This window comes from Gopherus flavomarginatus, chromosome 7 (genome assembly GCF_025201925.1).
Source record: "Gopherus flavomarginatus isolate rGopFla2 chromosome 7, rGopFla2.mat.asm, whole genome shotgun sequence".
NCBI lineage: Eukaryota > Metazoa > Chordata > Testudines > Testudinidae > Gopherus > Gopherus flavomarginatus.
The window spans coordinates 22557854-22582261 of NC_066623.1; the positions used below are offsets into that span (position 1 = coordinate 22557854).

At 44.7% G+C, this 24408-nt stretch overlaps 1 protein-coding gene across 5 annotated transcripts in view; it reads left to right on the forward strand.

Moving 5' to 3' along the window:
* The window catches only part of HTR4 (5-hydroxytryptamine receptor 4), a 236458-nt gene that overhangs the window by 25953 nt on the left and 186097 nt on the right, over nt 1–24408 (forward strand). For 3 of the 5 annotated variants that reach the window (XR_007775511.1, XM_050962751.1, XM_050962750.1), the window contains exon 2: nt 22161–22278. The exons of 1 other annotated variant lie outside the window; for it this stretch is intronic. Coding sequence is in view for 2 of the 4 variants with exons in the window: in XM_050962751.1 (XP_050818708.1) it covers nt 22163–22278 (116 nt within the window). In the remaining 2 variants the exon portion in view is untranslated. Of the gene's footprint in view, nt 1–22160; nt 22279–24408 lie in introns of those variants that run through there. One more of the 5 variants, XM_050962752.1, reaches the window with a different exon arrangement.

Here is a 24408-nt window from a genome sequence, read left to right on the forward strand (position 1 = left end):
CGCAGTATTCTTAGCTTCCTGCTTTAAACTGGTATGCAGTCCGGTGGCGCTGTGCGCATTTGAACAGGGACTGCGCTTCGCTACATTGGCAGCTGCCCTTCCAGTGTAATTGTGGTGATAGCTGTGTACTGTGTGGACTGCACAGCAGTTTGTTCAGCTTCATGCTTGCGTGTTGCAATCTAGGAAGGCTGCCATGTGAACGTCAGATGCTATCGTTATTGGCCAGGATCTTTGCAGGCCGGGCTGGCTGAGAATCTATCAGAGGGAAAGAGGAGGAGGAGCAAGTTTCACCTCCTCTACTCTGGGGCTGTGGGGGCCAGTTTGGCTCCCAATGCAAGCTAAGGCTCTCTGAGGCTGCTGAGCACAGCACTCTCCACTCATAGCTCCTGTGTGCCTTGGGGTAGCTGGGGATGGAGGTCTGCCCTGGCCATAGCTCCTCCTGCCTCTAACATGTCTCCTGCCTTCAATAGCTTATCCATGGACTGCCTCTGCTTCACTTCCAGCTAGGGTTGCCAACCCTCCAGGATTGTCCTGGAGTCTCCAGGAATTAAAGACTGATCTTCAAATAAAGATAATGTCATGTGATGAAACCTCCAGGATTCATCCAACCACAGTTGGTAACCCTACTTCCAGCCCATCCCAATATAGCCCCTGTGGAGGCTTCTCCTGTTCTCTACATGGTGGTGGGAGGGGGCACACTCTGTGCCAGGAGGAAATTGGACAGCAGCAGACCCCCCTCTCCCTCTGACACACTCACACCAGCAGCATTCCATACTAATGGTTTGCATTGTCCCCGAGCAGATAAGCATGCTGGCTGTCAGAAATGGAGCTTTGAAAGGGGATATCCACATACCTATAGCTGATTTCAAAACAATGAGAGGAATGGCCACTTGACTTCAGGGGATTATGGGACGTTTCTGGAGGCAACCACGGCACGGTAATGCAACACCTCATTCATGCTAACGCCTGGGCATTTCAGCCAGGGTGCAGCAAGCTTTATGCTTCTTGTGGAGATGGATTACCAAGAGTGCTCCAGCTGCAGAGTCTAGGTGCTCTACGTGCCTTGCCAGTGTGGACACCTCAGGAGTTAGGGTGCCCAGGGCTGCTTTAATGTGCTCTAACTTGCAAGTGTAGCCAAGCCCTTAGCCTAGTCATGTGAGGGGTCCAGGTGAAGAAATTTAGTCTCTTAACCTCTCTTCTGCATATTTCACCTTGGAGCCAAGATCTCTTGGCTCCTTGGGATATGAAAATGGATCAACAAAGAAATATTTCTTTTGAGATTTCCTCTTTAGCTCAGGATGTAATTACATGATGGGGAAGGTGAATTCTTGGGTGAGCGAGCTCTCCTAGAGGAAGAAGGAAGATCTTTATAAGATGCTAATAGGATGTAATAGGGACAACCCATCCTAAATTCTCAATTACTGAGGGACAATCTACACTCATTGCTGCTCTGTACATTCCTCCCACCCCTTTCTTTCAGAGGCTTCCTGGTTTTTATAGCAACAAATTCCTCACCTGAAAAAGCATTTTAAATACCTCATTGCTTACATCTGTTTTCATTTTCTCTTGCTCTCCCACTCTTTCGCATTCATGCCCTTTTCTTTCTGCCTCACCCCCTCCAATGCTTGGAACACCTTTTCTACTTTCTTCTCCTTCTACCTGGATCTTCTCACCGGTAACACGATCGCTGCACTGAGTCTTGATGTTGCCTGGATTGGACTAAGCTGTATGCAATTTTTTTGTATCAGATAAATGAACAGTAACAATCTTATATGAAAACAATGAGGAGTCCAGTGGCACCTTAAAGACTAACAGATTTATTTGGATATAAGCTTTTGTGGGTAAAAACCCCACTTCGGGTGCATGGAGTGAAAATTAGATACAGGCATAAATATATTGGCACATGAATTTATGGTACATGTGGATACAGACTAACAGAGCTACCCCTCTGAATCTTATGTGCCATCCATAAAGTGAACAACGTGAGTGAAAATTCCTGTTTGGGACTCAAACCTGCTAACCTAAGTTTACTCACTTGAGAAATCTCATTAAACTCACATGAGTAAAGTTATTTCAAGATCTGTTAGCAGCATCAGGGCCTTCATTTGTGTGGTGTTGTGAACTAGCTCTATAACCCAACTCTGTTATGTTGTGTGTCTCCAACGATGAAAAAGTATTGCCCCAAAAGACACACTTTTGCTACCTGGGCAATCCTGACTGTTGTACACAGACTCACCACTGCCCACATATGAGCAGGTGACAATTTATTAGCAGGTAGCCAGAGTTCACTTTTAAACATGAGCTTAGATACACCTGGCTGTGCATGGGGCTAGGGTTATCTAACTACGTCACTGCATTTTCTACCCTGCATCCAAACTCCATTGATGGAGACAGAATTTGTGATTCAGTGGGGAAGGTGCTTGGTCTGTTCTAGGTAGAGCCTCTGTTTTCCGAGGATCAAATTACTCTGAGATGGGCTTGACTCTGAAACAAATCTGACAATATTTTCATCATGTGCATGTGGAAAAAAATGGAGGAAAGTGCAGCCATTTCTGCATTCATAGTGAGGCACATTGCTGGCTGAAGGTTAGTATTAGAATAGAACAAGGGAGGGAATTTAAAATGTCTATGGCTTAGGAGCACTTTCAATGGAACTTGTGCTCCTAAGTCACTTAGGTGCTTTTGAAATTCCCACCCCAAGTATTTGAGAGGCAACAGTCTGTACTTGATGTCTATATGGAGTTACAACAGGATATGGAAAGGATACAACTTTAGGTCATAATGTTTTGTTAGTGGCATTTCTATCACGGGTCTTATCTACATGGGGGAATTGCCCCAGTTTCAACCATTAGTGGCCTGTCTATTACATTACAGCTTTGTCTGTCTTCAGTAGGTAGGGTGATCAGATGTCCTGCTTTTAAACGGACGGCCCCAACCTTTTTTTAATAGGTGCCTATTACCCCCAACCTCCTGTCCTGTTTTTTCATAGCTGCTGTCTGGTAACCCTAACAGTAGGAAGCAATAAGTTGCATTTTGCTCTGGTGCAACTTGACTTGGGTACACCAAAAGATGCTCACTGATTACTGCACCTGGTGGGCACAGGGCCTCGGTCTGTTTCTCAAGCCTTTTCCCACTGCCAATTCTATTCTCTTTGGCAGCAGAGGCAATTGTTTGATTGAAAGGAATGGGAGAAAGAGCCCATTACACATGATTTAAGTCGCACTCATGCTTCCGTAAATAGGAAAGCCCATGTATTTATGGGAAAGGATGAATGCAGAACCTCTCTAACTGGCTTGAAAACCTTTTTAGCTTGTATACATGGAAACAATTCAATTGTAGAACTAGCTGAAATTTTTCATTCAGACATTTATTGTTAAGAATGCCTATTTGGTCAAAATTCAGTATTTTTTTCAGGTTTTCGTCAAAATCCCCAAAGCCCCCAAAATGCTTATGGGAGGGCAGGGGGATATTTTGACCAGCTCTGCTAAATTGGATGCAAGTAATAGTTTTAGTGCAAGTCTGTGTCATAGACTTTTATAGAAATGTAGGGATCCAGAGGTAATCTAGCCCATTCCTCCACACTGAGGCAGGATTAAGTGTACCTAGATCATTCCTGCCAGGTATCTGTCAAACCTGTTCTTAAAAACCTCCAATGATGGGATTCCATAAGCTTCCTGGGCTGGGCACTCTTATTTTTGATTAAAAGCATATTTCAATATAACTAAAATAGTAGTGCCCACATACAGACTTGCATCAAAAGAACAAAAGTGTGAATGATACCTGTATGGTTGCTTCAGTTCCAGCTTTGGTGTAGACAAGCCCTTTATATTCTTTGCAAGCAGGGGCAGCTCTAGGCACCAGTAAAGCAAGCACCTACGTGTGCCAGCCCATTTTCAGGGGCGGCAGGGATCCTGAGAACCAACAGGGGCTCTGGGAGCTGTAGTTCCTTGGTTAGCTCCCTGCCTATAGAGCCCGCCCTGGAGCAGGGAAAGAACTATATTTCCCAGCATTTCCTTGGCCACTACCAACAGAAAAGGAAGGGGGAGGGAGTGAGGTAGCTGAGCTCCATGCTGCAGCTTGCTGTGAGTGGAGAGCTGCACTGTGAAGGGTAGGGATACCATATTTTAACAGTCAAAAAATAGGACACTCTACGGGGAGGGAGGGTAGCCCCACCCTACCACCATTCACTCCCTCCGACTGCCCCCCACAGAAACCCAACCCATCCAACTCCCCCTGTCCCCTGATCACCCCCTCTCAGGACCCCTGCCTCAACTGCCCCTTGGGACCCCACGCCCCTATCTAAGCACTGCTGGTCCTTGTCCCCTGATTTCCCCCTCCCAGGACTCCATCCCTTACCTGTGCCCTGACAAACCCCTGGGACTCCCATGCTTATCCAACTACTACCTGTCCCCTGATTGCCCCCTCCTGGGACCCCCCCAACTTCCCTCCCAGGACTCCCATGCCTATCCAACTGCTGCCTGTCCCCTGACTGCCCCTCAAACCCCTGACCTATCTAACCCCCCTTCTCCCTGCCCCTGACTGCCTCCTTGAACCTCCGCCGCATCCAACCCCCTCTGCTCCCTATCCCTTGACTGCCCCCCCGAACCCCTTACCCCTTCTCCAGCTCCCTTACCGTGCCATTCAGACCAGCAAGTCTGGCTCCACGCAGCGCAAGACACGCTGTTGCATACATGCTGCCGTGCTCCCCTGCGGAGCCACAGCAACCCCCCCCCCCCCCGCCAGCATCTGCCTTTCAGATTTGAACACTTCAAAATTCAGGCATGCTCAAGCTCCGTTTGGGTAGCTGTTGCTTCATTTCTTCCAAATCAAATATACTGATCCACTGTAACTTGCTGTAGAAAAAGTAGGATAAAATTGCGCAAGAAATGCTTCCTAGTGGTTATTAGGACTGGAATGGCTATTTTCAACAGCCATTGCCTTTTTTTTTTGTTTGTTTTTTTTGTTTTAAAAGGAAGACCAGTGATATTGTATTGGCAAATTCCTCATAGAAAGCGAGTGGAACTAAAGAATAAAGGCACCTCAACTTTTCCTCCTTTATGGAGGACAGTCTTATAATTTGCATCCAGATATCCTCCAATCACACAAGCTGAAAATTGTTCCACTTTACTGCAGCTCTGTAACCATATGGGACCAATCCTGTCTGTGTTCCATGCACATCTAAAATTCTGCTGAATGACCTGCCCTGGGAGCAAGTTACCAGTGACCCAGGGCTGCGGCAGAAGGAGGGTACAGGTGGTGGTGGGGGGGGAAGCCCAGGGCTGGGGCCGCAGGAGGGGTGTGTGTGTGGGGGGGGGCAGACAATGGGGAGGGGGGAAGAGGGAGCCCAGAGCTGGGGCAGCAGGGGTGTTTGGCAAGGAGCCCAGGACTGGGATCGGGGGGGGGCAGCCAAAATTTTTTTTGCTTGGGGCAGCAAAAAACCTAGAGCCAGCCCTGTTTGCAAGCGAGCTCTTTAAAAAGATCCACCATAGAACTGCAGGTGCAAATATTCCCTGCTACACCAATGTAATTATCTGCATGTCCCATTGCTCCCTAAGGCATACTCAAAATTCATTGAGTGACAATTTAGGTTTGAAGGATAGAACTGCCCTGCCCTGTGAGTTAGAAGCAATGAGGCCATTGTTAGTGCATGACACTAGGTTAAAATCCTATTCATGCTGCTCCTGCTGATGCACTGCTTCTGCAAGCTCCTCCTTTCCCTTTGCCCCCATGCTGTCACCCCCCAGCAGCATGATTCAGCATGTTTGGTGAGGGGGAGCTGCTCATTATCATAAGTGGCAATCAATGTTATAGTTTTGCATTAAAGTGCCTGAATCACATTGAAAAGAGAGGTCAAAACACAGTCAGCCCAGCCACATGAAAATATTTTATAAAATAGTTTTCCTTTTTCTTCCTAATGACAGGAATATTTTATTCTTGCCGATTTTCTAAATGCTTTTAAAAAAAACTTCTGATATCAATCATTAGTGCGATATTTTATAGCAACACATTTTCTGCCAGTCACCAATCACATACTTTTTCTCTTTATTGTAAAAGACATGTACGTACATACATACATACAGCAGATAACAACATGAAATTCAGCTACTGTCCCGACAAACATTTTTCAGCAATCTTCCCTAATTCTTTAATGTAAAACCAAACAAAAGAAAAGTGAAACCATGGCTACACTGGAGAGTTGCAGCACTGGTGATGGGGTTACAGCGCTGCAACTCACTCTGTGTCCACACTTGCAAAGCACGGCCAGCGCTGCAACTCCCTGGTTGCAGTGCTGGCTGTACACCTGGTCTGCCTCGGGTGTAGCGATTCCAGTGCTGGTGATGCAGCGCTGGTCATCAAGTGTGGACACCAAAAGCGCTTTTATTGGCCTCCAGGGTATTAGGAGGTATCCCAGCATACCTTTTCAGCCACTCTGCTCATCGTTTCACAACACTCCACTGCCCTGGGCTCAGGTGACCCGCCCTTTAAATGCCCCGGGAATTTTAAAAATCCCCTTCCTGTTTGCTCAGCCAGGTGTGGAGTGCAATCAATCAATCAATCAGTGACCGTGCCTCCATGCCCCAAATGAGCCCCAGCATGGAACACTTCCGAGCTGCAGGACCTCATCAGTGTTTGGGGTGAGGAAGCTGTGCAATCACAGCTGCGCTCCAGCCGTAGAAATTATGATACCTGTGGGCAGATATCAAAGTCCATGCTGGAAAGGGGTCATGAACAGGACGCATTGCAGTGCAGGGTAAAAGTAAAGGAGCTGCTCAGTGCCTATTGCAAAGCCCGTGAGGGAAATCGCCGCTCAGGAGCTGCCCCCACGACCTGCCATTTTTACAAGGAGCTGGATGCCATACTTGGGTGTGACTCCACTGCCAATCCGAGGAGCACGATGGAGAGTTCAGAGCAGGGAGAAGTGGGGGAGGGTGTAGAGGAAGCCGAGAGTGAGGCTACTGGGGTAGAGGGAGACACCCCGGAGTCCCAGGAGGCATGCAGCCAGGAGCTCTTCTCAAGCCAGGAGGAGGCTAGCCAGTCGCAGCAGCTGAAACTTGTTGGTGAAGAGGAAGCAGAGGAGCGTGTTCCCGGTAAGCAGATTTTATTTTTAGGATAGAAATGTTTTGTGAGAGGAGGGTGGGGGTTATGGCTGCCTGCATGCATGCCTAAATGTGGAATAGCCCATTGATTTGGCCTATCACGTCTCTGTAATCGGCCTCGGTAATCTCTTGAAAAGTTGCAGCCAGAGCATGGGCAATGTGCTTGCGCAAGTTTATAGGGAGAGCCACCTTGGTCCTTGTCCCGGTCAGGCTAACTCTTCCACGCCACTGTGCCGTGAGGGGTGGGGGGACCATTGCTGCACACAGGCAAGCTGCATAGGGACCAGGTCAGAATCCACATTGCTGTAGAAGACCCTCCCTTCTTCCCAGGTAACACGCAGCAGTGATATATCTGGCAGTAGAAAATCCTGTTGAAAATATAGTGATGCGTGTTCAGTGCAGGTCCCCAAGTATCTGCCCTCTGCTTTCCCCAGTGCAGGTCCCGAAGTACCTGCTCTCTGCTTTTCCCAATGCACAGAAACCCCAGCCCTCAGGCAGTTCCCCTTCCCAGATGAAGTCACGGCAGAAACACTCACCCCATTGCTCGCCATGCCTTTGCTGCCATGGCCTCTCTGTGCTATGTTTGGTATGTGGAAATGATGCTACAAAAAGTCTACAAACTCCTTCACTGTGATAATAAACAATGTAGCCTCTGTATTAAATGTTTCTATTTCTGTTTTTTAAGTGTCCTTGAATACTCCAGCCCTATCACCGCCTGCGCGAAGACTACAGAACTTGAGAAAAAATCCTAGAAAATCAAAAGAAGATTTGATCAAAGCAGTTATGAATCAGTGCTCCAGAGACAGCAAGAGGCTGCAGGACTGGAGAGAGAAAATGCATGAGTGGGGGCAAACACAGAGCAGGAGAAAGGAATTGGCTACCAAGAAAAGCACAAAGCAGCTAAGCCTCCTGGCTCGCCAAACGGACTGTATGCAGTCTCTCGTAGCCATGCAGGCAGATCAGTACTGTGGTAAGCCCCACCCCTCCCAAAGCTCTCTCCCTTGTTCCCTAGTGTTTGCACAAAACACCTTTCTCCAGCAGCCTGGTTCTTACCACCACCAGCTGCCCCCAACACCTGTACGTTCACCTACCAGCCCTGATAACTACAACCCTTACCCTATACACTCAACCCCCATCACGATGCAGCATATTAATCCTGAAATGCAGCAGGCATTGAACAGCAATCCAAGCAGGACATATTCAAACCTCTGAATGTATAGTCCACCACCCTACCCCCCTGCCCTTTTATGTACTGTATTTTGAATAAATGATTTCTTGGCTTTTAAAACATTTTTTATTATTGCAGAAAGTGAGAAATACTGTACCCCAAGGGAAAAACAGGCACAGCAAAGGCACCAAACATTACTGTTGGCTTTCAGCCTCAAATTGCTCCCTTAAGGCATCCCTAATTCTTGCAGCCCTTTGCTGGGCCTCTCTAGTAGCCCTGCTCTCTGGCTGTGCAAATACAGCCTCTAGGCGTCGAACCTCGGAGGTCCATTCCTCACTGAATCTTTCACCCTTCCCTTCACAAATATTATGGAGGGTACAGCACGCGGATATAACAGCAGAGATGCTGCTTTCCCCCAAATCTAGCTTCCCATAGAGACACCTCCAGCGCGCTTTTAAACGGCCAAAAGCACACTCCATAGTATTTCTGCACCGGCTCAGCCTGTAGTTGAACTGATCCTTGCTCCTGTCAAGCTTCCCTGTATACGGTTTCATGAGCCATGGCATTAAGGGGTAAGCGGGGTCTCCAAGGATCACAATGGGCATTTCGATGTCCCCTACTGTGATCTTGCGGTCTGGGGAAAAAAGTCCCAGCCAGCAGCTTCCTGAACAGGGCACTGTTCCGAAAGATGCATGCATCATGCACCCTTCCAGGCCATCCTGAGTAAATGTCAGTGAAACGCCCACGGTGATCCACAAGCGCTTGGAGATCCACAGAGAAATACCCCTTGCGATTAATGTACTCGGATGCTAGGTGTGGTGGTGCCAGAATAGGAATATGCGTCCATGTCAAACCTTAGTCCCAGATTTGGACCTTAGCGTCCAAAATATGGGGGTTAGCATGAAAACCTCCAAGCTTAGTTACCAGCTTGGACCTGGTACTTGCTGCCACCACCCAAAAATTTAAAGTGTTTTGGGGCACTCTGGTCCCCCCGAAACCCTTCCCTGGGGACCCCAAGACCCAAACCCTTGAGTCTCACAACACAGGGAAATAAATCTTTTCCCTTCCCCCCTCCAGGTGCTCCTGGAGAGATACACAGACACAAGCTCTGTGAATCTAAACAGAGGGAGTCTACCCTCTGTAATTCCAATCCTGGAAACAACAGCACTTTCCTCTTTACCCAGAGGGAATGCAAAGTCAGGCAAACAAATCCAACACACACAGACCTCCCTTTAACTTCTTCCTCCCACCAATTCCCTGGTAAGTACAGACTCAATTTCCCTGAAGTTTCCCAAAAAAAAACTCCAACAGGTCTCAAAAAGAAAGAAAAATACATACAAATGGTCTCTCTGTATTAAGGTGACAAATACAGGGTCAATTGCTTAAAAGAATATTGAATAAACAGCCTTATTAAAAAAAAAATACAATTCAAAGCACTCCAGCAACTATAGACATGTAAATACATGATCTCTGTACTCACAACTTGAAAACAGAAAACTAGAAAGCAGAAAATAAAAATCACTCCTCATAGCTGAGAAAAAAGCAGGGAGACAAAAACTCAGACACAAACTCCCTCCACCCAGAGTTAAAAAAATCCTGTTTTCTAATTGGTCCTCTGGTCAGGTGTTCAGATTACTTTTCTAGGTGAAAAAGATGTTAACCCTTAGCTATCTGTTTATAACAGTCCCATCTATTGCCCCTCCACAGTTAGGGAAACCCATTTGTGCAAAGCCATCCACAATGTCCTGCACGTTCCCCAGAGTCACGGTTCTTCTTAGCAGGGTGCAGTTAATGGCCGTGCAAACTTGCATCAACACTATTCCAATGGTCGATTTTCCCACTCCAAACTGGTTCGCCGCCAATCGGTAGCTGGCTGGAGTTGCCAGCTTCCAGATTGCAATAGCCTCCCGCTTCTCCATTGACAGGGCAACTCTCAATCTCGTGTCCCTGCGCCGCAGGGTAGAGGCGAGCTCAGCACACAGTCCCATGAAAGTGGCTTTTCTCATCTGAAAGTTCTGCAGCCACTGCTCGTCATCCCAGCCTTGCAAGACAGTGTGATCCCACCACTCAGTGCTCGTTTCCCGAGCCTAAAGGCAGCGTTCCATGGTGCTGAGTAAGTCCGTTACTGCAACAAGCAATTTAGGGTATGGCTACATTTGGAATTTCAAAGCGCTGCCCTGGCAGCGCTGCGGGAGCGCTGCCGCGGCAGCACTTTGAAGTGTGAGTGTAGTCAGAGCGGCAGCGCTGGGAGAGAGCTCTCCCAGCGCTGCATGTAAACCACATCCCTTACGGGTGTAGCTTGCAGCGCTGGGAGCCGCTCTCCCAGCGCTGCTGCCCTGATTACACTGACGCTTTACAGCGCTGTATCTTGCAGCGCTCAGGGGGGTGTTTTTTCACACCCCAGTTGCAGCGCTGTAAAGTGTGAGCGTAGCCAAGGCCTTCATGTCTTGTGCGTCAGGCGAATCAATATCATCGTCTGACTCCTCACTGTCACTTTGGAGCTGAAGGAATAGCTCGACTGCCATGCGTGATGTGCTGGCAACATTCATCAGCAAGGTCCTCAGCAGCTCAGGCTCCATTTGTAACAGAAATCACGCTGCAGACTCACAATGGTGCCAAACTGCTTGGAATGTGTAGCAAAGCACCACGGGGCATTGGAACAGGAAGCGGAAAGACCTGCACCCTTCCATCCCCTTCCCACAGCGCCAAAATGGGACGAGGTGCTCTGTGGGATAGCTGCCCACAATGCACCACCCCCAACAGCGCTGCAAATGTGGCCACACTGCAGCGCTGGCCCTACACAGCTGTATGAACACAGCTGTAACTCCCAGCGCTGCACAAATGTAAGTGTAGCCATACCCCTAGATCAGATCTCTTTACCCAGCACATACAGCATGGGAAAAGGCAGGAGAACCAGAGGTATCTCAATGGCTGATTAGCTGTTATGAAAAGTAGGCAGAAAGGCAACTGCTTCAGATAAAAGCCTGAATTGACAATCAATGTTTCAGGTGTAACCAGGACATCTATCTCCACAAAACAAAGCAATTCACAATCAGCTCTAGGAGACAAATGGTTCTTCTGCATAATAGACAAGTGACTTGAACTAAATGTGCTGAAACTTCTGTTTCCATCCAAACCTCACCCTGTAACGCATGATGTAATTCACTGTCAGGCTAGTGGAAAGTTGAACACTTGATCTGTTGCTTTCAATGAGGTAGGTTTTCAACAATATGGGAAAAAGACGAGATGGGGAGAAGGAGGAAGCAAAGAAGCTGATAGAGATACAGCGCTTACAGCAGGCCAGTTTCTGATACCCTTTCCTCCAGTTAGTAGTACCTTATTCCTTGAGTAGTTCCATTGAAATCACAGGAGAAGATGCGGTTCAGTCTATACAAAGATTTAAAAACTTGCCCCCCTCTCCAAGAAGTGCCCCCAGCTCTGGAAGAGATCTGATTGTTGGTTCTATCTGCTGAAAACTCCACAGTTTGTGGGTCTTTGCAGCCATTATATTAAACTGGAGGAGAGTAATGGAACAGTGCTTTCAGAAAGAGCTGTCCTGGTGGGGATTTTGAGTGGTGAACACAGCATTAATTATCTGCAACTGTTGCTCCGTGTGCAGTCAGCACAGCAGTCCCACTTCATTTAATTTGTTGCCATATTATTTCCCCTTTAAATTCAAAACAACACTAGCCTACTTATTCGCAGGAAGAGCAGCATATTAATAGCTGGCACTTTGATTCTGGCTCTGTTAGCCTTCACTAGGGCATAGTGTGTTCCCTCACGCATCCAGTTAAACAACAAATATGCTTCCAAGAAACGTTGTGGCTTTCGGTTGATATCTCTTGGGAGTACAAACACTTGAGTAACACAGTCCAGCATTTCAGACTAGACTTCTTTTTGCCTACTGCAGACTCAGTTTCTTGGTTATGTGTCAGCCTTAAACAACTTAGCTCAAGGTGGAACAGAGCTGGGATCACACCAGGGCTGTAGGCCAGTAGTTTAAGAGGGAGCAGATGCACCTGTTCTGGTGGAATTTCAGACTAATGACAGAATGCTTGTGGTTAGTGGAGTCCCCAAGTATCTCTTCTGAAGAAAGTTCAGATTAAATTAGAATCCACTCCTGTCTGGCAGTGGGGTTCTAAGAGATCTGACCAGCACAGAAATACAAAGCTGTTAAAGTAGGATCCATTGCATAGGGTGCACTTTACTAATTCTACAGTCCATAATTAGTCTTTTTCCCCTGACACTTGATGGGGTTTTTTTTTGGATTTGGCTCTAGCTATGACTGGAGGAGGGATCATCACTTAATGATGTAGAAAAGCTGCTCTTCTGGATAGAGCACATGACTGGGAAACAGGCATCCTGGGTCCTATTCCCACTAGGCTCTCCCACATACTTTCTGTTTGTGACACAGATTCCCTATCTGTAAGAAGGGAATAATGATTTTGACCTGTGTCACAGGGCAGCCATGTGGCTGAGTCCCTTAATGTTTGTAAAGTGCTTTGAAGATGTACCGTGGGATCATGTGCAAAGTATTAGTATGATCACTTATTTAGAGCTGGTTTAAAACCAAGAACTTTTTTTGCAAATATTTTGGCATAAAACATTGACCCTCATTTTGTTAAAAACAATCTGGAACATTTTGACTACATCTTCTTCTTTTATTATTTTATTAACTGGACCCTGTCAAGCTCACTTAGGCCAAATATTTGGTTTAATGTTTTTTCTTAAATTTTTTTTTACCAAGTCCATGTAGTTTTATGGAAATGTTATTCCCCAGACAAATGCTTCAAAATTCTTTACAAAATAAATACATTTAAAAAAAAAAAGACCACTACTAATGGCTGAGTAACATAAACCACAGCAGATATAAAAGAAAAATAGATTTTTGGCTACAAAATACCTAGCTCCTAAACCATGAGCCTTTAGGACTTCTAAAAGCCTTTGACCTGCCAATGTAAAATGCCTACATTACAATACATGGACATTGCTGGATAATAGTATTATAAGAATACTTTATGGATCATTGATGATATCTCTAGTATAGTCCTCATATAAGGGTGGACAGACAGCATATATAAAATAACTAGATACGGCTTAGCTGCAAGTGATACAACGCCCTTAGCACACCAGTAAAACAGATTATAAAAGCCTACAAGATGCATCAGTGGAGATGTCAGATAAAACCTCAGAGTCATCAGGTGAACAGGAAGGAGAATTCAGGAAATCATATGTCATTGAGAGACATTTGCATTTGAACTGACTTGCAAAATATAGCCCACTCTCCCTACAGCTGTGCAGGCTACATGTTGCTCAACTTTTTTTTTTTAAATGACAGTTTCATGTTGTGCTGGAACTACAGCATCTTCCCAAATAGAGGGGCACTGCATGATTATTTAAAGGGTGCTTTATTGTAAAATGAACTGGAAGGATATACAGACCTCTGTACTATTCAAGTGAGGGTATCAGGTAATGTCAGGGTTCCTTCCCCACTCTGAACTTTAGGGTACAGATGGGGGGACCCACATGAAAGACCCCCTAAGCTTATTTACCAGCTTAGGTTAACAGTAAGCTGCCACCGCCAAGCGTATTCCAAATCTTAGGGGAGAGCCACTTGGAACTCTGCCTTCTCCCCAAATATTTCCCTAGTCCCTAATCCCCCATTTCCTGGGCAGATTTGAGACTAATTCCTTCACCCCCCCCAAGTCCTTACACCCCTTTTTTGGAGTAGACTTGAGAGTATACCCTCACCATTTAGTCCTGGTGAACACAGATCCAAAACCCTTGGATCTTAAAACAATGAAAAATCAATCAGGTTCTTAAAAGAAGGATTTTATTAAAATAAAAGGTAAAGTTTATCTTTGTAAAATCAGGATGGAAATAACTTTACAGGGTAATCAGATTCAAAGAGCCCAGAGGAACCCCCTCTAGCCTTAGTTTTAAAGTTACAGCAACACAGGGATAAACCTTCTTCTAGCAAAGGAACACATACAAGTTGAGAAAACAAAGATAAAACTAACACATCTTGCCTGGCTGTTACTTACAAGTTTGAAATATGAGAGACTTGTGCAGAAAGATTTGGAGAACATGTATTGATGTCCGGTCCCTCTTAGTCCCAAGAGCAAACACTACCAAAGCAAAGAGCACAAACAAAAGCCTTCCCCTCCCTCAAGATTTGTAAGTATCTTGTCCCTTTATTCTTCCTTTGAGTCAAGTGTCAACCAGGTTACTTGAGCTTCTTAACCCTTTACAGGTAAAAGGGTTGTGGTGTCTCTGGCCAGGAGGAATTTTATAGATTTGTATATAGGAGGGTTGTTACCCTTCCCTTTATAGTTATGACAAGTAGTCATAACAGACTCTACTTTTAGGAGCTGAAGAGTTAGATTCTATGTGTGAAAATACCATTTGGAATCATTTAGATGCTCCAAGTGTGAAGAGTTCAGAGGTGGCTGAGAGGTGATTTGCCAATATTGTCATGAATAAAGGCAATGAGTTTAGTTTACCATTACTCCAGAGGTCACTTGATTCAGAAGTATGTTTAGGAACCCTGGAAGCTTTACATATTTAAGCACTGATAATTATGCATCTGAAAATTCAGTGAAAAGGGCAATATTTATTTTTCATTATTTGTTGGTCTCCTGTTAAATATAGATTGATAGCTCAAACTTTTCCTAACATATGTCCTAGGGTTTGTACTGCTGCTCATCACCAGAACACCTGCATACCAACCACTAAGTAGATTGGCAAAGTGAGATATCTAGTGGACTTCACAGAATCTGTCCCAGTAGGCTAGCTTGCCTGTATTATATTCACTTCTTTCAATTATATTCAGCAGGAATGCAAGGAACCTACAGGCCTATATCCTGTCAGACATTAGCTTCAGCAAGTTAGCATAAGGTTTTAGGTCTATGAACTTTGAACAAATAAACTTTGCGCAGATACATGGCCCAATAAAAACCCCAAATACTGGGGAGCTGGAAATAGTGTTTAAGAGGAGTTTCTGACCACAGGAACAAGACCCAGCCAGAAGAGGTTCCTGGCAATGAACTGATGTACATGAGCTACATCCACAAGAGGGCCATGGTAACTAAATGATGTATATGTTAAGATCACTAATAAAGTAACCTATAGAAGGATATTTCAAAATAAAGTAAAGAGATACAAATAAGGAAAAAGGGAAATACCCCTGCTGATATGCATCACACATAGTGTCGTCAGCATATCATATTATAAAAGTGTCATCGCAGCCTAGGGGGGCGGTAAGAGAGAGAGAGATGTAGTCCTTGTGAGGTGCCAGAATGATGTCCGCTGGTGATGAGGAAGATTGTTCTGCAAGGGATGGCAGGAGTATATGAGTGTGCAGCTGTACATTCTGTAGTATCTCTAGCTACCTTACTGAGTTGGGGTGTTTGTGACTGTGCTAACTGTATTAATAAACTATTTTTAATTGTAGAAGAGTTCCTATAGTTTGTTAGTGTTGCAACTGCGCACTTTGGGTTTCCCAACTATATAATAATTTGAATAACACTGGGCCTGATCTTGGGATGAAAACCTGTCACTCCTCAAAGAAATAACTGGGGCTTCTTAAGTAATCCATATAATTAATTTGTAATCTAAAGATTGGGCTATACTACCGAACCTGTTTTCAGGTCCCTCAGTCACAAACACCCCAGGCTCTTTCCTTTTTACCATATGTAGATTTAATCACCAGTTTCAGTTCTTACTAGAGTATACCCCATGTGCCACACAACTTCTCTCCCAGTTCCCCCTCTGAGCTCCTAATGATTTGCTGTTCCTCCCAGATATATATCTACCCGTTACTGACCCAATTGTCTCATGAGCCCATCAATTGACACCAAGTGTCAGGAATCTTTATTAGGAATGTACTGACTGACTCCAATCAAGACTTTAGCCTCTTCTGTGCTGTAGCAACTTCAGTGACCAGGGTGCTACAGCAGCTAACACTTCCTCACAGAATCTTTTGTTCTTCACCCTTCCTTTGTCATGGGTGCTTGAGGAGCAGAAACCATGCAATGGGCCTTTAGTGACCAAGGAAGAATGAGACTTAGAATGAAATTTGTTAGAATAACATTGGGGGGAATATATATATATATATAGAGAGAGAGAGAGTAAACACCACATTTGTAGAAACCTGGTTTGGCGCTTGAGAAATCTGCGACCAGTAGAAAGGACTCCATTTGCAACAAATGATTCAACTAATTCTAATCTTCCCTCACTGATAAAAGAACATTGCACTTAAGCATCTGTATTAGCCAGAATAGAGCATCATCCTCGAATTATTTTCAAAGGAAGACATGAAGACAGTGGAGATGCAGGACCTGTTTGCCTCTCTCACACTGGCACAAATCAGAAGTAACTCCAGTGAAGTCAGTGGACTTGTGTAATGATGCTGCCTCTGGCGGAACACAATTGAGAGTATCAGTTCAGGACAAATTACTTAGAACAGGGCTGTTACAGCCCAAGGCTGGGTTTCCTTTACTGTTAAGGAACACCAAACCAGCCAAACAGAGAGGAGTTTGGTCTCACCCTACTGGCTAACCAGAAGTCATACAAGCAATTCCTGTAGACACTCAGGTTTCCCAGTATCACCATCAGTGCCACTTGTTATGGGGAGGAATGGTTATGAAAACCAATTCCCCAGTATAAGAAAAATGGTTCTCCCGATCCCAAAGGACCAAGCTCCAGACCCAGGTCAATATACAAGTCAGGTCTTACCCACAAATCACACTGTTGCCAATCCTTTAGAATCTAAAATCTAAAGGTTTATTCATAAAAAGAAAGAAATATAGATGAGAGCTAGAAATAGTTAAATGGAATCAATTACATACAGTAATGGCAAAGTTCTTGGTTCAGGCTTGTAACAGTGATGGAATAAAGAGCAGGTTCAAATCAAGTCTCTGGAGTACATCCACAGCTTCGATGGGTCATTCAGTCCTTTGTTCAGAGCTTCAGTGTAGCAAAGTTCCTCCAGAGGTAAAAAGCAGGATTGAAGGCAAAATGGAGGGGTTTCCAGGGCCTTTTATATTCTCTACCCTGTGGAAGGACACCCATTTGTTCTTACTGTGGAAAATCACAGCAGCAAGATGGAGTTTGGAGTCACGTGGGCAAGTCACATGTCCATGCATGACTCAGTCCTTTAGAGGCCTACACCAATGTTTACATGTTAGTTGGAACATTCCCAGGAAAACTCAGATGTGGATTGGCATCTCCCAAAGTTCATGGTCAGTTAAGTGTTTCTTGATTGGGCACTTACTGAGAATAGTCCTTTCTCAAGAAGCTGACCAAATGCTTCACTGAGGCTACTTGTATCTCGATGTGTTTTGATTCTAAGTACATAGCCAATACTCATAATGTCAACTACAAAAATGATACACACATACAGATAGCATAATCATACCCAGCAAATCATAACCTTTTTATAGACACCTCACATGACAACCTTTGTACAATATTTGCTGCAAATATATAACAGTGGTTGCAACAATGATCTATACGGTCATAGTTTATGTCAACGTCACAACTTGCACTGCTATCACATTGGTGGGAGAAGAGAATCCCTCCTGAAGAGATAGGTGATGGATTTTTTTTCATTGGAACAGGTTCTCAAAGGCAGGGTAAGATACCACTGAGAAAATGCTGTGCTGGAGCCAGGGAGGAGATTTTAAGGGAAGGGTAATTTAAACAAATTATGTGTGTGCGCGCGCACATGTGCCTATAAATATATATCCCAGTTGGGGATTGGGAATGTTTTCTGAGTATAAACACCTTTAACAATGGGAGTAGAGACTATTTGAAACTATTCCAGAACTACATAAATTAGAATCTAACGGAAGAAAATGACAAATCTCATCCTGAGAACTTTTCCCACGCATAATGACAAATGATTAGTTTCAAGTGACAGTGAGGGCTGTTTGGCTTTGGGTTTTGGAAGCCATTTGACTGAGGTAGCACTTATCTGCCTTTCTCCTAAAGTGGCTGTAATGATGACCTGAATACATGCAACTTATATATTTCTCATACATTGGTCTTATGTCATGCTCCTCACTTCTGAGCTTACAGCGAGGCACATATGCCAGAAGGCCAGTACCATGAAAGACATGGAATTCTGAACATTCAGGGTATGTCTACACTACTCGCCGGATTGGCGGGTAGTGATCTATCTATCAGGGATCGATTTATCGCGTGCAGTGTAGATGCAATAAATTGATCCTCGATCTCTCTCCCGTCAACTGCTGAACTCCAGCTCTACGAGAAGCAGAAGCAAAGTTGATGGGGGAGCCATAGCTTGTCACGAGGACGCGAAGTAAGTAATTTTAATTCAATCTAAGATACGTCGACTTCGGCTATGCTATTCCTGTAGCTGAAGTTGCATAGCTTAGATCGATTTCCCCCCACCCAGTGTAGACCAGGCCTAAGAGTAGACATGGGGACCAGGCATAAGAGTAGACATGGGAGCCAGAGCAGCTCAAGAAGCTTCTGCTGGTAGATCTTCATGTCCCTTTGCTTTTGGCAAGCTCCCCCAGATGATTATCTGTTACTTCAGTGGTTTTCAAACATTTTAGGCTGCGTACCCCTTTCCAAATAATGTTTACTGTGTACCCTCATTTGAGATAGGCGGAGGTGATGCGTGCCTCCTCCCCAGATTTCAGCCTTCCATTCAGCAACAGCTCTAGAGATTTTCAACTTTGGGGTGCACCCCTCTCAGCAGGGAGCGGAGGAACTCTTGTGGGGGGGGGGAGTGGCAGATGCCAGGCAGCTCAGAGAGGGAGCGCCATCTCCACCCCCTGACTCACTTCAGCAGGCCACCTCGCCTGCCTGGGTTGAGGAGGGGAAGGGGGAAGGAGGGGTTGCACAGCCAAAAATTGTAACTCAAGTGAGCTGAGCTGTTTGCCCTCCTGAATGTTCCTCCACATCCCCTATGGGGGCACGCACCATGGTTTGAAAATTTCTGTATGAAATAAAATATGTTGTCTACCACTACAACATTTTTCTTATGGACCCCCTGATGAGAGCCCATGTACCCCAGTTTGAAGATCACTGTCTTACTTGAATCTGACATAGTTAATTTGAGAGATCAAGACTGGAATTTCCCATCATCTATTGTGACCCAATCTAACTCCTTTGAAATTTGGTGGAATTTCGATCCAATCCAATTCCTTTGGACCTAGTCCGTATTCCTTGAAACTATAAAGTGGACAAGTGAGAACTCAACCCCTCTACAGCACAGTCCAGACTTGCATTCTATTCCCTGAACTTGGCCTCCCCTTGCTTTGAAATTATTAATAAGCCTGAGAAGCATTTTGAGTCATGTGCAGGGCCGGCTCCAGGTTTTTTGCTGCCCCAAGCTTTCAAAAAAAAAAAAAAAGCCGTTGTGCCGCCTCTTGAAAAGTGCTGCCCCAAGCACATGGAATGCTGATGCCTAGAGCCGGCCTTGGTCATGTGTCACAACCAACCAACCCACGGATCTGTCTTTGCTTCAGAATTCCATTCTCCAGTATTGCCACAGCCACTACCTCTTTAACTGCTTTAGGCTTATCTGACTGACACGCATCACTCATACTGCAGATAGGGATCAGCAAATATTTTAGTAATCAAATGTCAACCTGGTGAATATTCACTCGTAAAAACTTTGTTAACATGGCAATAAGAATGCAGGTACTTAGTGTGTTCGGCTCTGCATGCCCTTCCAGACTATGAGAGCTTAATTCCCAAAACTCAGATGATGAAAAACCCAGAAATGTGCAGGTAAGGTGACACTCCCACACAACCTTAACTCTGCCCTTTTTAATAAACAGATCCTCAGGAAGATCACTGTGTCTTAACCCTCTCTCAGTCCCTTTGTCCAGTGTGATCTCTGCCACCACTAAGTACTCCCCAGATCAATGGTGCTGCATGGACCACTGTGAGGATCCACTGTGCTGTGTCAATAAGATTTGGAATTGTGGGGAGCACAGAGAAATTAGCAGATTTTGTTACTGAGGGATAAAATATAGTTATATTCTGAATTTCTCAGGTACTATTACAGTCCCCATGGGGACCGGGCCCATGTTGGGTGGTAAGTGTCACCTTAACGCTGTGTATTTTGGATATTAAACCCTCACGGTGTGGAAGGGCATGGGAACTGCTGAGTACCTGCAACCTGAACTTCATGCTAACAAAAGCTTTTGCATGTGAATTCAAACATCAGGCCATGGCTACATTGGCGCTTTACAGCGCTGCAACTTTCGCGCTCAGGGGTGTGAAAAAAACACCCCCCTGAGCACTGCAAGATACAGCGCTGTAAAGCCTCAGTGTAAACAGTGCAGCAGCGCTGGGAGCATGGCTCCCAGCGCTGCAAGCTACACCCGTAGAGGATGTGGAGTACGTGCAGTGCTGGGAGAGCTCTCTGCGTTCACACTTGAAACTTTAAAGCACTGCCGCGGCAGCGCTTTGAAGTGCAAGTGTAGCCATACCCTCAGTTGTCATGGGGTATTTGGCAGGGAGAGGATGTGGACCCATTGATTGGGATCTTGACTGAGACCACCAACTCAGCTGACATAGGTCACTGAGCAACCTTCACATGGGAATGACTTTCTAATCTCTACTAACTGGAGCCACATTTGAACTGATGATTTATGTCCCTGGGCCATCCAGTCCCTGTCATCTGTACAGTTCATGTTCTAAGATGCCTTAGGGGTGCATGGATCAGCATTCACATTGCACTCCCTGTCAGTACCCTGCCCAGGCCAGGGAAGCTAATGATCCAACCAGCGGACCAAATCTGGTGGTGAATCCTGGTCACGTGCCCCCCGAGGCATGTTGTGCATATGCTAAGAAGTTGTTTCCTTAGCTCTTCAGCATCTTACTTGCATCTCTCTCTTTTGAATTCCTATAAAATTTCCCCAAGAGGGTGGGGCAGGAGTCAGTGAGCCTGAATCTCTTCTCATTCTGGTTTTACAGCAGTATAACTCCATTGACTTCAGTGCAATTGCTGCTGATTTGCTTCATTGTAATCAGATAGGTAATCACCCCCAATGAATCTAGCTTAAGAGCCCTCTATATAATTATGTGGCAAAATCCTACAAAATGTAACCCTTGCTATTGGCCAGAAGATATTTATTAAACTGTACTTAACAGCAGAGTCTTAAAGGCATAGATGGCTTGTGAAGGTCAGCTCATAAATATTACGGTCCATAATGATTCCAAAGTGCATGTTTGTTTACCTCAGTTTGTGGAGTAACACTTAAACAATAAGAGCCCGTAAAAGCTGCAGAAGTATTTATTGTATTTGTTACCATTTGTACAAACAGAGGGGTTTGAATCTGAAAAGTGCTTGCCTAGCGCACTGGGGTAAGTTTTGGCAAGGAAGTGCCTGCACTGTGTAGGGGCTTTGTGAGAACCAAGCAGCACACTGAGAATTATAAACTCAACTAGAGCAAGGTGTAAGGACTCTGATAGTTGATTCTGGCATTTTGTGCACTGAGTGCTCTGACACTGGCTGGCAATTTAACAGGCGAGTAATAATACACCTTGGGGTTCCCACGGAAGACAAGCTGCTGCCCTGACACTGTGCGAGTCAGGTTAAAACGCTCATCACGCAGCATTCAGAGCTGTTCCTACCATCAAGCTGTGAAACAGAACTTACCTTTTAGCTGCAAATATTTGCCAGATGGTTTCAGTGTATGTGAAGTCCTTGGTCCTCTCGTGTGGTTCAAGTGCCAGATTTCTATGGACTATCTAGATTATGCTAATATAGTTGGGCTTTTAGTTTCATTAGAGAAAAAGCTAAAGAACTGCCTGTGCTGCACGCAGGAGTCAGTCTGGGCCTTCTGGCCTAATACAAATTCACTTGTTTTGTGCTTTGTAAGTGAAGCGTCTTCTCTCCTCATTTCCAGCTATGAGTCCAGAAGTCCTGAAAATAGTGTGGGTACAGAGTACAGGTAATGGACGACTCTACCACCAAACCCTCCACCAAGGTATCCCAGCATTGACCAAGAGATGCCAACTGAGAGGGTGAGTCAAGCTCCCTTAATCTTTCTTCTAAAACTGCCCCCAAGAATATGTAGTAAATTTGTGACCTTGGGGGACAGAAATATCTTTTCAGTGGCATCAGGACTGAGACAAATTGACTTCATTAAGGCCACTAAACAGCCTTCAGATGGAAATGATTGTTTGGCCCACCTTGTGCCTTTGGTCCCAGGATTGGAGGGATTGGGAATAGGAGGGGCAGAACAAAATTTTCCTTTGGGCATCTTAACTGAGAATTTCCCAACTAAGGGAGAAAGGAGGGTTGACTCTTAACCTTAATTTGTTTCAGTGACATATTTGACGGTGCTCAAGCTGTTCTGTAATAACATTAACGCTCTATGTTGACCTGGTTATTGGTTATATATGTTTTCTGTGTAAACAAGTTGATTTAGTTTAATAGGAAAGATTTTTCAGGGAAAAATAGCAGGAAGGGAAAGAATATCTTTTTTTTTTAAAATGAGATTACAAGTTTGGTTAATAAGGGTAATAATGTTGATGTAATAGACTTCTGTAAGCCATTTTTGGCATGGAACTGTATGACTTTGTGTTTAGAAAAAAAAACAGAATGATATAAAATTAACACGGTGCACATTAAATAGCTGACCGATAAGTTATCAAAATGTAATTGTAAATGGGAAATCATCATTGAACAGGTATTTTTCTAGTGAGGTTCCTCAGCGATTGGTTCTTGGCTCTGTGCTATTTAACATTTTTATCAATGACTGAGAAGAAAACACAAAATCCTCACTGATAAAGTTTGCAGATGATACACAAATTGGAGGACTGGTAAATAATGAAGAGGACTGGTCACTGAAAGAGAGCTCTTGATTGCTTGGCAAACCGGACAAAAGCAAACAATCTGTGTTTGAATATAGCTAAATGTAAGTGTATATGTCAAGGAACAATGAATGCAGGCCATACTCACTTAAAAAAATAGAGATATACCTATTTCATAGAGCTGGAAGAGACCCTGAAAGGTCATCAAGTCGAGCCCCCTGACTTCACTAGCAGAACCAAGTACTGATTTCGCTGCAGATCCCCAGGTGGCCCTCTCAAGGATTAACTCACAACCCTGGGTTTAGTAGGCCAGTCCTCAAGCCACTGAGCTATCCATCCCCCCTTCCTTCTCTCTTGTAGTATGGAGAACCACATCCTGAGAAGAAGTGACTGGAAAAGATTTTTGGGTCAGAGTGGATAATCAGCTGAACATGAGCTCCCAGTATGACACTGTTGCTAAAAGGGCTAATGTAATCCTTGGTTGCCTACAACAGGGGAACCTCAGGTAGCCGGAGAGAAGTTATTTTACCCTCTGTATATGGCACCAGTGTGACCACTACTGGAATACTGTGTCCACAATTCAAGAAGGATGTTGATAAATTGGAGAGCATTCAGAGAAAAACCATAATTTAAAAATGATTGATTAAATTAAATTAAATGACTTAAATTAAAAACTCTAATTACAAAAAGAGAAAACCCGCCTTACAATGATAGACTCAAGGATCTCAATCTATTTTGCTTAACAAAGAGAAGGTTAAGAGGTTCCTTGATTACAGTTTGATTCGATAATGGGCTGTTCAGGCTTGCAGAGACAAGTATAATCTGATCCAATGGTTGGAAGTTGAAGCTAAATTTGGACTGGAAATCAGGCATACATTTTTAACAACGAGAGTAATTAACCATTGGAACAATTTACCAAGGGTGATGGCTGATCATTGACAATTTTTTAAGTCAAGATTGCATGCTTTATTAAAGACACACTCTAGGAATTATTTTGGAGATGTTCCGTGTCCTGTGTTACGCAGGAGGACAGACTAGATCAGATGGTCCCTTCTGGCCTTGGAATCTCTGAATGTCTCAAGACAAGTCACCCCTCAGTAAACACTTAAGAGTTAAGAGACAATGTCTGAACTATGAGCTTTAAAAATTCTCTACTTCCTGCTCCAGCCAACTTAGAGAACTAGTTTTGATGAGCAAGGCCGAAGCCCAGCTCACAAGAACAATGAAACTCTGGCTGTATTAAAAGGGACTCTCTCTCAAGAGATTGGGAGATATTTTGGGGAATTGGACTAAGATGTAGCCACCTGCTGAGGTGTCTGGAAAAAGTTTGGCCTGTCT